We start from the raw sequence: 14,435 nt of genomic DNA on the forward strand, positions 1-14,435 counted from the left end.
TAAACTACTGTGCTGTACACTTAACGAGGGCTTTTTTTTTGTTAAGGCGATCATTGCTCCACCTTGTTCCACGATATGACTTTCCCCCACTTATTTGTTTGTTTTGCAGCACAGGAAAATCTTTACTAAAAGCTTAATAAATTAATTAAAAAGTGTGTTCGCGGTCTGATCCATTCCAAGAATCAAAAGGACTTTGAAATAAGCAAATATGAGCAACTGAAGAGGTTGGTGGGAGATTTATTTATTCTTTTAAAAACTATACAGCCAAGTCTTTCAGGGACGGTGTTGATGCAGCCTTTCTGGCCGCCCTCCTCCTCTCCCCCTGGTATTTCCTCTCCAATGTCATGAAAGAGAAAAAGAACTCGCGGGGAAGGGGCGTGGCTTGCGGGCCGGTTGCCACGGCGACCCAAGAAGAGGCGGGGAGCCGTCACGCTGGTCAAGCCCTTCCTCGTTTCGCTGACGTCAGAGGTGCGCGCGGTGGGAGAGCCGGTGACGAAGGCGGAAGTGCTGCCAGCTGAGGCGCTGAGGGAGCAAACGAGCCTCGCTTTCCCTCCGCCGCAATGGAGGTAAACCGGGGAGAGGGACTCGAGGGGTGGGGGGAAACGGCGGACGTGGGCCCTGGGCTTCCCCCTGCTCAGCCCTCATTCATAGAGGGGCCTCCGCCACTTGCGGGTTCTCCCCGTTTCCCAAGTGGAGGGTTAGCGAGGGGATGAGGCTAACCCGGGGTTTGTGGTGACGGCTTCCTGGTTTGGCTTCGTCTCCTGTTTTTTCCAGGGGCATGGAATCTCATAGAACCGTAGAATTGGAAGGGACACCCGAGGGTCATTTAGTCCAAACCGCCTCAACTAGATCTCAGCTAGATCATGCATGATAGGTGGGCATCTGACCCAAACCATCCCTGTTCAGACGGGTCTCTCCCCCCCCCCCCAACACAGGAGTTGCACTAATACAGTGGTACCTCTAGATACAAACGGGATCCGTTCCAGAGCCCCATTCGCATCTAGAAGCAAACATAACTAGCGACGGCACGTCTGCGCACGCGCACGTTGCTTTTCACCACTTCTGCACATGTGCGTGACATCATTTTGAGTGTCTGCTCTTGCGCGAGCGGCGAAACCCGGAAGTAACGTGCTCCGTTACTTCCAGGTTGCCGTGGAGCGCAACTCGAACACGTGCAACTCGAAGCGTATTCAACCCGAGGTATGACTGTAATAATAATTTATTTATACCCCGCCCATCTGGTTGGGTTTCCCCAGCCGCTCTGGGCGACTCCCAACAGAATATTAAAAACACGATCAAACATTAAAAACTTCCCTAAACAGGGTTGCCTTCAGATGTCTTCTAAAAGTCAGGTACAGTGGACACTCGGGTTGCCAACGTGATCCGTGCGGGAAGCACGTTCGCAACCCGCAGCACCGCGTCTGTGCATGCACCGGTCGTGATTTGGCGCTTACGCGCAAAGCGCAATGTAGTGCTTCTGCGCATGTTCAAGTGCCGAAACCCAGAAGTAACCCGTTCCGGTACTTCTGGGTTCGGCGTGCTGCGCAACCCGAGCATCTGTAACCCGAGGTATGACTGTAGTTGTTTATTTCCTTGACATCTAATGGGAAGGCGTTCCACAGGACGGGCGCCACTACCAAGAAGGCCCTGTACCTGGTTCCCTGTAACCTCACTTCTCGCAGTGAGGGAACTGCCAGAAGGTCCTCAGAGCTGGACCTCCAAAAGCTAATAATATTGGTCGGATGCTAGGACTGGAATCCTCGGAATTCCAGTAATAAGTTCTATTGAACTGCATGGGACTTACCTCTAAGCACACCTGAGTAGAATTGCACCTCTTAATCAGGTTTGACTCCCTCCCCCAAATGTGGTATATGTAAGGCTATGAACTTCGTATTGGCCTCTGCTGCTTCGCTTTTAAAGCAGCAGCCTGATATACGCGGAAGTCAAATCCGTCAAACTGTTACCTGTATGGTACAGCGTCTCAGAGAGTGCAAGTAGAGGAACTTGGTTTAGTGTGTGGTGGTTTTTAAAAATTATTTTGAACCTTAGGTGATTTTAGGTAAGTGTAAAGGCTCTCTTAGCAACAAACAAACACACTCCTATAGATCCACAGTATGGAGAAAAGATTACTGAGGAGATGTGTATGAAGCACAGTGAACACCATAAAGCACTGTATGGATGCTGAGTGTAATTCCCATCACTTTACGTCTGTGCTAGGAACATTTATTTGGTAAGCCTCAGTGTGCCAGACTGCTGTTAAAAGACACAGAATGAGGGCTGAAAAGAGATGGCAGCCCTAAACCAGTGTTGGAAAGTGAGATATGAAGCTTAAACCTAGGTTATGGGCACAGCAATGGAATGTCTAGGCGTGCTTTTTTATAACAAGAATACAAAGCTGAAAATGAATGAACTGCAGCTGAAAAATTATGTTCATTTTCCACATAGTCTCGTCCTTCCCCTGCCCACCCCCCTAATATTCTTAAGAGGGTCTCTTCTCCAGTCTTCAGAGAGTAGCTGGAAGTGGGGAGGCAGAAAAAGTTCCTTTCCTTCCACTCCGCAGTTTTAGTCTGAACTCTTAGGCTCAGAAACTGCTTGCACCAATTAAATTCCCTGTTGCAAAATGCACCTAGAACAATGGGAGTTTCGAACATTGCCCTAAACATCTGCTGGCACTATGAATTCAGCTTTCGAACACTGGAATGAAACAGGGTGGATAAACTACATCTTCCTTTAGCAAAGGTAGCTTTGTAATTGTAGTGACTAGGCCTTGGAAACATTTTTATTCTTCGTGTTGTCGTGAAGTATTAGAAAATATGAATGCCATGTTTATATACTGAATGGTTGTTAGTGGTTAGCATAAACACACAACTATCTGTTCATTCCTGAGATTACAAATAAAAAGTATCCTTTTGTGCATGTAAAAATGGATGTTTGTATGTTTTGGAAACAACAATGCTGCTGATTACAAGGTAACAAGATTGGGTGGCGATGAAAGTGGATTAAAACTAGTAGAAGGTTGAGAAGGTGATCAAAGAAGAAAGAAGTGGTAACATCAGGAATGTAGTGGACATATGCTTGCAACAGGAGTGGGAAACTTAATTATTTTTTGAAAAAAATGTATTAAATTTAAACAATTTGGATGAATTTGTTAAAATTTGAAAAATAATAAAAATTAATATTAAAAAAAGAAATAAAAAGTATCCCTTTAGATTAAGTTGTAAACTATTCTACACATTTTTTCTAATAATTCCAAGCTGTTTAACGTGAACATGAAGTCCTGTGTTATTAGTCATCTGGCAATTTAGGGTGGTGTTCCATTAACATACTTTTGACACCCACCCAACTTGCCTCCTTTTTGCTTGATCCAGGTGAGGCAGAATACCATACTCCCTGTCATCTAGCCTGTCATCAAGAGATGCCTGTCATCTAGCCAATAGCTTATCAGGTCCCAGAAAACTACTAAACATTTAGAAAGGAGTAAGCTCCACTGAAGACTTAATACTTAACGAATTAAGGTATTGAATTGCTCTTTAGGCAATTCTGTGTGTGCTAACCTGGGATTGTGCAGTAGTGGCCTTTTTATTTGCCTATTATGTTGTGCTATTTTTTTTTTATTAATAGCCATTGTATCTGCTTTAATAGTGTTATTGATTTAAATGGTCTCTTTATTGCTGTAAGCTTCTTTGAATACACTTTGGGGTGGAATAGTAGTGTAGGGATGGAGAAACAAATAACAAAATGGTCTGCATGCATCAGGCTTTTATCTGTAATTTTGTTTGTTTCAGCTGCAAGATAGCGGTCAAGAAATGGCAGCTTCGCCTGCCACATCCACAACAGGCAAGTCAAAGGTAAGGTTTCCTTATAAATATAATTTGTTCCAGTAGTAATAGATCGACAAAAGGAGGTCTGTCTGTAGGTGGCATTAAAAAACGTTGCATTTTCAAATGCAAGAACTGGCTCTGCTTTATTTGCAGAAAGTGAAGTCATTGCAGCCATTAAAAAGTAATCTTTGTATGCAGCAAAGGTTTATTTAGCAAGTACAGCTGGCAGCTATTGCAGGAAACAAATGTACCTACCAGCCCTCTGAAAAATGCTTCAAATATTTGGTTTTCATTTCCTCCTTATTGCTCATTTATGTAACAAACCTTTTTAAACGTTTGTGCTTTCTATAGTGTTCAGCAATTTAGTCTATAGTTCCTCCTGAGCTTCTTCTGTTTGGCAAGCCTAATATTTTGGTGTGACTGAAGATGGTCAGCCATTTTTTTATTTGGCATGCCTCCAATATGTTTATATGTAGACTTCTTTTGAAATTACTTCAGATAAACTGAAAATGTGTTTGTAAATCATTGTTCTGCAGTAATTCAGGTTGCGTCTTCCTAACCTTGAGCCTATGAGAGCTGGCATCTCCCCTTGGCTAAAGTGGACTAGTTTTTTTCTTAGCAAATGAGTGCAGGTGATTCTATTGTCACTGCTTTTCGAGCTGTAAAAAGCCGGAATAGTAATTTGAGATACCATCTTTACAGAATAACATAGCAAGTGCACAGTTATTGTGATACTGTAGGCTGTGTTGCCTAGTGCTTTTCAGGGCTGAGTGCCTAATTCTCTTTTACTGCTTCTGTTCTGAAAGGGTTATACCACTTTGCAGGTCTGGTGGAGACAAATACATTCAGCCCCTGCTAACGTTGAATCAAACATTTGCAGGATGCTTTGCAAACTGCAGCATATTTCTCCAGAGTTCTTTGTGAAGCTTCGTCTGGTGGAACGAAATAGGGCAAGCATTAAAAGTTAGCTTGATGTTCTGAAGTTCAATACCCTTAACTGCTATTTAGAACATTATTTATTAATTTTGCAGCTGGATACTTTACCCAGAGAAGATCTTATCAAATTTGCAAAGAAGCAAATGATGCATGTACAGAAAGTGAAATCCCGATGTTCAGGTACCTCCCTACTGATGTTGGTTTTCATTTTCGTTTATTTTAAAACAGCATAGCAGACTGCATGAAGCATATAGTCCAAAAAAAGGCCCACCAGTACCATTAGCTTCAACAAATAAGAGTCATGAGACCAAAAAAAAGCTTTCAGAAATCCTGGGGAAATGGCGTGAATATCTGCCGGGCTTGGATCTGTTCCTGCTGATGTTAGGCATAATAAGGACCATGAATAAACCAAATTAGCTGTATAGAAGAAACTTTGGGGTTGCAGAAAAGTAGAATAGTACATGAAATGAATGAATTATCCTTATTCAGAGAAAACACTGTTTCCCCTTAGAACTGGAGAAAGAGATTGAAGAAATGAAAACAAAACCTGCTGCTGGAGGAACTGATGATATTCTTCAGGTGGGAACAAAATAACTTACCAAACACTCTTGAGGCCGGTAGGGTGGCAGAACTGTTGCAGCTTCCCAAGCCCTGCCAGCTCACACCAGTTTGAGTGGAATATGGGGGCAGTTTATTGTAACTTTTCACTTAGCCAGCTCCAGGCTGATGTAATTGGGGAGGAGGCTGAGGACCAGGGCCATTGGGGAATCTGCAGTGCTTTCGATCCTGAAAATGGAACACTTTCTTGGGGCTTTCCATTTTGCTACCACTGGCAGAAGGATCCCCAGCAGTAGCTTTCTGCGTGTTTGGGTGAAGCCAAGGCAGAGCCTCCATCGGCAGCAGAGAGACAACTACACACAGTTCTTAATGCCCCCAGCCATCAACACAGACTGGTGGTAGGATTATACTATTAATGCATCATATATTGTGCAAGGGCTTTTCATTTCCAGTAAATGCATGTTTTGGTTAGAAGGAAATAAGCTCTGCCTGTGTCATACCACTGAGACTCCTTTTCTCAGCTGTCTGGCAGGTCATTGACCTACGAGTTAAAATGCAGGGCATTGTGTTTTATTGAAAATTATCCTTTTTTGGATTTCCTCCTAAAGTGGGCTGCTTCTCATCTCATGAGATTTGAAGATCAATTTGCTACAAGTGTTCCTCAAACTATAACTGCCTGTTGCAGCATTTACTGAGCAACTGAAAGCTTGGTTTGATCGTAAGCTTAACTGTCAGGGTTTAGCATTACGTTCATAAGCCTTGGACACGTGCACTCCCATCTCCCCTAACCCACACCAGAGGAAATTGGAAGCTTTCAATTCCATTCCATTAACCACAGTTTAGTGCAGTGCTTGAAACCAAACTCTTTCAAGCTGCCTTATTTCAGTAAAGTACCGTTAAGATTAACCACAGTTTAGGGTTTGGACATACCACTAAACTGTAATTAGCTGAAAATGACAGTGAAAACTTTTAAGTCTTCTCGTGGTTACACCCGAGAAGAGGGGGAAATGGTAATCTGATGCTCAGCCACATGACTGTAAGCATTAAGCACAGCCAATAAGTAATTACATGATTGTTATAATAATCTCATACCCATGTCTGTTCCCCTCTCCTAGATCAGTGCAGTAAATTCATTAGTTAAGCTTCAGATAAAGGAAATTTCAGAGCATAGTTAGGTTAACCATGTTGTGTATTCAGATATGGATGTGTTTTCAAACAATGTTGTTATTAGATTTTACCAGACTTCTTAGTAGCCCCAGAACTGCCCCAGTCAGAGCCATGAGTATATCCCTGGTCAGGTTCTGATTGATTTAACAATGCTTTCTGTCTAAGGATGACTTTCCAGACAAGAAATTATATCTCAGTTAACTTTAGAGTGAATATCTGTGTGGTTTTAATGTAAATGGAGCCTGAGGATCAAGCCCATGATTCTGACACATGATCAAACTCTAGGTTTGGTGCTGAAGCGGGTTAATAACTCAGCCCATTGAGTGCAGCTGAAGAACTCTCAGTCTCCATTTATTCTGTGGCACAGGAAGCAAATGTCAATTAAAGAATGAGACACCTTTCAGCATCTTAAAGAAATACAATTCCTCTTGTGTTTTTGTTTATAGTGAAGTGGGTTCTTCCTTCATGCTCTGTCCTTTTCAAAATTAGGCCCTCACAGAGAGGCTGGATGTTGTTCTTCTGGAGAAAGCTGAAGTCCAGCAGCAGTGTCTAGCTCTGAAAAAAGAAAATGTGAAAAGGCAACAAGAAGCAGAGGTACTCCCTAATTCTAGCTTATTTAATATATTTCTGTCAAAGAGAGCCTTTCCTGTCTTTTAATCCCTTTGGCTCTATTCCAAGTTCACAAGTGTCTCTATTCCAAGTTCACAAGTGCACTGCCCCTTTCCTTGATCCTAAAACAGGGAGGCACAGCAGATACGAGTGTATTCTCTAGGGAAGAGATATTCAATAGACTGGGGATATCTAATGTGGTGCCCTCCAGACGTTGCAGGACTACAACACCCATCAGCCCCAGCCATCACAACCAGTGGCCAGGGATGATAAAGTTGTAGTCCAGCAACTGGAGAGCATCACATTAGCTATCTGTGGGCCAATGGTTCTGTTGCAGTAAGGCTTACTAATCTCTCAACCTTTTATTGGAAATTGCTTTAAACATCTTTTTTTAAAAAAACAACAACAACCAGAGCTCTTGCCAGTGCCTAGACATATGAGGTGGCACAAGTGTTATTCCCAGCAGATGGAGTATTAAGATATTTCCAAAACATTAAACAATTGAAACACTTCTCATTTATCTGGCCTCTCAAGTTTCCCATTTTAGAAATCTCTCAGAAGTATATCTTGCCACCAAGAACAAAATATGGTTTAAATTCTTTTCGTCTGTAAAATGTGTTCTGCTGCTTTTTCTGGTATGTATGTCAGTTAAGAGATGACAACTGCCATTAGCTATAAGGCACACAGTTACTTAAGTTGGAAGTTGCATGCTCAGTTTTGTGAATGGAATGGAGAGCAATAAAGTAGATAAAATATATATTATTTAAGCAGACTGAGAGTAAATCTTGGGCAACCTTTGAAATCCTATTTTGTAATAGGTCAGATTTGTATTTTGCCTTTAATTGAAGAAATGTGTTTTCAGCTTGGATGGGAAGGCAGATGTTGATGAATTAAGCCAGTTGTGCAGATCTCCTATACATGTTTTTGTGTCTGTCTTTATTCCTAGATTGTTCCCTCTGTCAGATGGGATTGGGGAGTGAGGATGGGTATTGGGTGGGTTTCGGTTTGATTTTGATATTTTAAGTGCTGTAAATTGGGTATGCACTTACAAAATGATTAAAATATGCATATATGCTCTGAATATTTTATCATTAGGCTGCTCTCGCTAAGGAAGGAGAATTGCAGAAGAAGTTTGCACAGTTGAACACTGACTACCTGAAAGAAATCGAAGGTCTTAAGAATGAAACCATAGCAACACAGTCCAAATATGATGAAACTATTGCCACGTTGCAAAAGGAACTGCTTGCAGAAAGGAGCAAACAAGAGCAGCTCACAGAACAGCTTAATTGTCAGAGTAATAACCAAGAAGAAATTAAAAGGCTACAGGAAGAGGTCCATCAGACTAAGGCTGCCTATGAGGAACAAATATTGAATCTGAAGAAACAGTTGGAAGCTTCCATTGAGGGTAAGAAGGAGGAAACTGCCAAACTGCAAGATGTCATTGAAAGTAATTCTCAGTGTTACCAAAGGGAAATGGATAGATTAGATGAAGAGCTAGGCAAACAGAGGACTGCTCACCAAAAGGAGGTGTCTGAGTTGACATGTCAGCTTGAAACCGCTGTCAAAGCATGTGAAGAGGAGCAAAATAAGGTAGATCAGCTAAAGCAGAACTTAATAGAGCAATACAGGGTAAAAGAGAAGGACATGCAGGATGAATTGCGTGCTTGTAAAGAGAAATATGAGCGTGAACTGGAATACATAAGGCAAACTCTAACGAAAGATGTAGACAGCCTAGAATCTGGAAATGTGCAGTTGGAAACGGAAATGGCAGAAAAGACCAGACATTTAGAAAATGCTTTAAAAGAACTGGAATCTCAACACAGTATATTACAAGATGAGTTAACCTACATGAACAATGTTAAGATGAAACTGGAAGTGGAAATCCAGCATGCACAGGATGAATTCTTCCACGAAAAAGAAGATCTGGAGTTCAAAATTAACGAACTGCAGCTTGCCAAAGAGGATCACTGTGGCGTAGTTGAAAAACTAAAATCGGAGTTAAAGGCAGTAACAGAACAACACGAGAAGACTATAAAAGAAAATAGTCTGGAAATTGAAGAACTGTTAGAAAAGCATAGAAGGGAAATTTGTGATCTTAAACAATCAGTATCATTAAGTTTAGAGAGAGAAAATCAGTCATTGGCTCTTCAGGTAGTGGATCTTAAAGAACAATGTCAGAAGCACCTACAGGAGAAAGAAGATGCAATTGCTGGTTATGAGAGCTTGCGTGAAACGATGGAAACCTTTCAAACAGAATTGGGGGAATCAGCTGGGAAGATAAGCAGAGAATTTGCATCCATGAAGCAGCAGCAGGCTTCAGATGTTGATGAACTACAGAAAAAGCTTAGAGCTGCTTTCAGTGAAAAGGATGTTCTCCTTGAGACTGTAAATCAGCTCCGGGAACATACAGAACAACTTTCCTCCAAACTCGAGGAGCTGGAAGAACTAAGGCATAAAATAGGGACTCTCCAGGAAGAGAATGAGAAACTTGTTGCTTCTCTTCATCAAAGAGAGGCTGCAGTGAAAGAACTGGAAGAGAAGGAGAGTGAGCTTTCATCACAGAACGATAGCATCCTAGACAAACTGAAGTGCTCTGCTGAAATGATAGAAAGCCTCCAGGGGAAATGCAAAGAGGAGAAGGCAGCGGCTGTGGAACATCAGCAACGGGTTGAGGCTCTTAGCCTTTGCAACAGTAAATTGGAGCAACAGGTAGAGGAGTTGATGGCGAAACTGAAAGTGGAAAAAGAAGAGAACCAACTAAAGCTGGGGGAATTGGAACAGCAGATTGAAGCTCTTCGGCAAGATAAAGTGCACCTCTCATCTGAAGTAGCGAGTCTACATGATGAAAATAACAAGCTCAAGGAAGACAGGGACCAAGCAGGGAAAGAGCTGGAAAGCATTGCATCTGAAAAGCGGGGCTGGATTGCGTCTCAAGAGAAAGCAGATAATTTAGAAACGAAATTGCAAACAGTCTGTGAAGAGAAAGACCATTTGACTAAGGTACTTGAGGAAGAAAAGGCTTTCAGATCTCTTGTCATGAGTCAGCTCTGTAGCCTCCTTGAGCAGATGGGCTCCACAAACCCAGAAGAAAATGAAGGCGAAGATGTACCCGGTCTGCTGCAAGCTGCGAATGAATTATTTGCAAAAATGAAGCAAGAGATACAAAGTCTGAACTCACAAAGGGATGAAAACGTTCTTTTACGGGAGGAAATGCAGAGGCTGCAGGAAGAAAATGTGGCTCGTTGCATGGAACTCAGATCTCTTTTGGACGATTATGAAAACGAAAAACTCCTGTTAAGAGAAGAGTTGGAAGGGGCTGTTTCTGAAAAAGAAGCCCTGCAGCTAGATATCCAGGAGCTGAAACACGCCAGTGAAAAACTCAGGAATGAGAACCAAGATATTTTAGTCTGTATGGAAGATCTATCTGAAAAGCATGCACTCTGTGAAAGCAAAATAAAAGATCAAGAAGAGGAGCGGAAAAAATTAAGCTTAATCCTTGAGCAAAAAGAAACGGAAGTGAGAAATGTGCAGGCTGAGCTTTCTTTGCTAAAGGTTAGGGTTTTATTATTGAATTGCTCCCATTTATCCCCCAAGCCTCTTTAGAACAGAATTTGGGAAAGTAATGGGGATTGTGAAATTCTTTGGTTACAATCTTTTGCTCTTACATGCAAAAGATATACCACAAAACTTGAACTCTTCATATCTCTTGTGAGGTTGGTGAGGATGATTTCAAACTTTGCGTGATAGACTTGTCTACTGCCTGTATAACAGTGTTGTGGTACATGCAGTAAACACAACTCTTGTGTGAAAGCGTGCTTCCTCCTTCCATCCCCAGATATAAGCATTTATAGATTTGGAACCTGGGTTATGGGTTGGATTTGTGTTCTGAAGATTAATTATCCCTGAGTTCACAATAACTCTTGAAAACTATTATTTTAGAGTAGCTGTTAATTTGGTCTTGTTTGAGTGCCACTAAATGCATTTTAAGATTGTGTTAGGTAGTCAAGGGTGAAACTTCTATGTTCTTTATTGAATTCCCCCCAAAATTCTAGAAAATGAAAGTGAGCTAGGGTCTTCAAGACTTTTAGTATTCTTCACTTTGAGACACTTTAGAGGTGATAAAGCAATGAAGCTAGATGGTTGTTGCAAGTGAATAATGCTTCAGGGATGTTCTGTCATTGCCTTATCAAGAAGAAACTTGTTGCCCAAAGAGCTCTGCTCATAGGGCAGTAAAGAAATATTAATAGTAAATAAATAAAATAGCTAGTCTGAGGAGGAAAAGGATCAGAGAGAAACCAATGGTGCCATTTTTAATTAGAAAAGACATGTATCGCTGGATCTTAAAAGGTGATATCATTCTTACTGGAGCCTTTCCTAGTTTTATCTGCTTGTCTTTATCCTCTGGAAACAAATAGCAGATGTAACTAGGAACTCCTGTTAACACTTAGGAGTCCAGTGTTACACCGAGCAAAGCAGAATGAAGGAATCAGCCTCAACAGCTTCCATTGTGATGTCACAGTGACACCACAGGTCACTTTGCTTTGTCTCTGGGAACCCCACCACCAAGCAGCAGCAGACATCTGTGTCGCTGCTCTACTGTTTGGAGAGAAAATTGCATCAATAAGTGCTTCTCAGAGGGCATTTCTGGGACAAGCCCTGTCTCTCTTACTTTAGATGAGTTACATTCAGTGATAGGATCAAGCTGTCCATCTAATTTATTGTGTTTGCAATGCAGGCTTCTGTCGAGGAGTCTTCTGCTAAAGATGACCAGCAGTTATCAGAAGCAGAAAAAATGGGTATATATATATTTCTTTACCAGGTTTGCTGCTGTGTAAATAATTACTGAGTATTTAATGTTTGTTTCCGTCTCATCTCTGCAACCTGCAGTAAGTTGCATCTTCTGGAGATACTTTGCTCTGATAAAGACAAAATAGGGTGTTCGGTCTGTGAGTCCTCTATTTCCAGGCTGCTTTTGAATCCTGAAATGTATGGCTTCCATTTTAAAAAAGAAAAGAAAACATATGAACGATGTGTGGGTTAATTTGCATGAGGTGGTGTGTAAATAGATCTTGCTATGGGATGTGACCATTTTTATTGTGATTTAAAAACATTTAATTGCTTAATGAATATAATGACGCTGATACTTATTAATGAATTATTTCTTATTTCAGAAAGATGTTTTTGCCTTCACATTTTAAAATAGGTTTTGTTTGTTCATTCAGTGAATTTGGAAAGACAACTGAAAGAGAAAGAAGAAAAAGGAAATAAAATTAAAGCTGTTGCCGTGAAATTAAGGAAAGAACTGGAATGCAGCAGGAAAGAGGTAACTGGAATCAAGTTCCATATGTTTTGTACCAATTCCTCGTGAGATGTTTGGTCATGTGTTTCTGGGGCCACACAGGTCTTTTTAGGCCTGCTTTTAAGTTGTTCCAAGTAGGATGGTTCCATAGTTTTCTCATTTGTGATTGTTAATGGGCTGGTGGCACTTTGGTAGCCTCCATTCTCATCTAACCACAGTCTTTAGTTTCAGTTTTGACAAAATGTCTGCCTACTTTAGAGGACTGGATACATATGAGCCAGAGAAGATGGAAGTTATAAAGACCTTGAAACCAGGGCAGGTAGATTCAGCGTTGACTTGAGAGGTTTTGGTCTTTGCCAAATGGCTGTTTCATACATCTCATTTTTTCCTGCGTGGCAGTACTTACATGGGGAAAAGGGAAATGGACACAATTCCACATGTGGAGTTGACATGCCTTTTACGGTGAATACTTAAGTTTGGAAGCCAATACAACCCACACATTTGGAATTTCTTGTCTGTTCAGGTCTTCCTTGAAAGATATTATTATTATTATTATTATTATTATTATTATTATTATTATTATTATTATTATTTGTACCCCGCCCATCTGGCTGGGTTTCCCCAGCCACTCTGGGTGGCTTCCAACAAAGATTAAAAATACATTAAAATGTCACACATTAAAAACTTCCCTGAACAGGGCTGCTTTCAGATGTCTTCTGAATGTCAGGTAGTTGTTTATCTCTTTGACATCTGATGGGAGGGCATTCCACAGGGCGGGCACCACTACCGAGAAGGCCCTCTGCCTGGTTCCCTGTAACCTTACTTCTCACAGTGAGGGAACCGCCAGAAGGCCCTCGGCGCTGGACCTCAGTGTCCGGACTGAACGATGGGGGTGGAGACTCTCCTTCAGGTATACTGGGCCAAGGCCGTTTAGGGATTTAAAGGTCAGCACCAACACTTTGAATTGTGCTTGGAAACGTACTGGGAGCTGCAAGGAAGGTTGGATTTGCTGTTCCTCATTCTCTTTATGGCACGAATGACTAACCCATGACCTATGAGCTGCATCTTGTCTGCCAAGCCACAAGAAGTGGCCTGATTTGAGCCCCCGCTGCTTTATCTCCTGATCTAAGGGGGTTTTATCTCCTGAGATCTGTTCAGGATATAAACTACTCTGTCTGATCTCTAAAGAGCAGTGAGTATACATTTAAGAGTGAAAGGCAGCATTTTTTCCCTCACTCCAGGCTGTCTTTTGCCAGCACAGAAATAGTGTATCTATGACTAAGGAAACGAATGCTCAGTGACTGCCACTCTGATGTTTGTATGTGGTAAACGTCCGTGTGTGGTGAGTGTATGTTTGTGTATTCATGCAGCAGCCATGCTCACTGCTGCCATATTGCCCTCAGGGGGGTGGCTGACTGAGGGTCAATATGTCAGGAGCTCAGCCTACACTTGAGTAGGACCCTGGCAGAGACACATGCCCGACTGGCATGGTCTCTTCCTCCTGGTCAATCGTTAGGGAGCTTCAAAGGCTTTCTTCAGCCCGAACATCACAGCGACCGATGCCAACTGACACCGGCACACTTAGGGATCCGCAGAGTTTGCGCATCATGCGTAACATACCTCAGCAACTCAGCATTTTGACTAATCTACCGTATTTTTCACACCATAGGGCGCACCGGACCATAGGGCGCACCCAGTTTTTTTTGGGGGGGGGGGGAATCAAGAAAAAAAATATTTTTCCCCCCAGCCCCAAAGAGCAGCGTACAGGCTGCGCACAGCCTCTCCCTGCCGGAGGGGTTGAGCGGGGCTATGGCACAAGCCAAGGCAGCAAGCAGGATGGATCCCGCTCACTGTTTTGGCTTCCTCTTTAGCCCCGCGCAACCTCTCCTTGCCAGGAGACGCTGCCCAGGGCTAAAGAATCCATAGCCCCATGCAGCCTCTCCTTGCCGGAGGGGTTGCGCGCAGCTATGGAGGAAGCCAAGGCAGTGAGCGGGATGGATCCCGCTCGCTGTTTTGGCTTCCCCTTTAGCCCCGTGCAGCCTCTC

The 14,435-nt window shown here is 42.3% G+C and overlaps 1 protein-coding gene across 1 annotated transcript in view; it reads left to right on the forward strand.

Annotated features, from left to right (window-relative positions):
• The first annotated feature begins 457 nt into the window (after window positions 1-457).
• GCC2 (GRIP and coiled-coil domain containing 2) overlaps window positions 458-14,435 on the forward strand; it is a 30,344-nt gene continuing 16,366 nt past the window's right edge. The window contains exons 1-8 of the mRNA XM_081002909.1: window positions 458-566; window positions 3,786-3,848; window positions 4,853-4,937; window positions 5,269-5,336; window positions 6,972-7,076; window positions 8,187-10,643; window positions 11,827-11,887; window positions 12,314-12,414. Of these exons, the coding sequence (XP_080859035.1) occupies window positions 561-566; window positions 3,786-3,848; window positions 4,853-4,937; window positions 5,269-5,336; window positions 6,972-7,076; window positions 8,187-10,643; window positions 11,827-11,887; window positions 12,314-12,414 (2,946 nt within the window). The 5' untranslated portion in view covers window positions 458-560. The remainder of the gene's footprint in view (window positions 567-3,785; window positions 3,849-4,852; window positions 4,938-5,268; window positions 5,337-6,971; window positions 7,077-8,186; window positions 10,644-11,826; window positions 11,888-12,313; window positions 12,415-14,435) is intronic.

This window comes from Podarcis pityusensis (assembly GCF_964106645.2).
Source record: "Podarcis pityusensis genome assembly, chromosome: 4".
In the NCBI taxonomy this organism is placed as follows: domain Eukaryota; kingdom Metazoa; phylum Chordata; class Lepidosauria; order Squamata; family Lacertidae; genus Podarcis; species Podarcis pityusensis.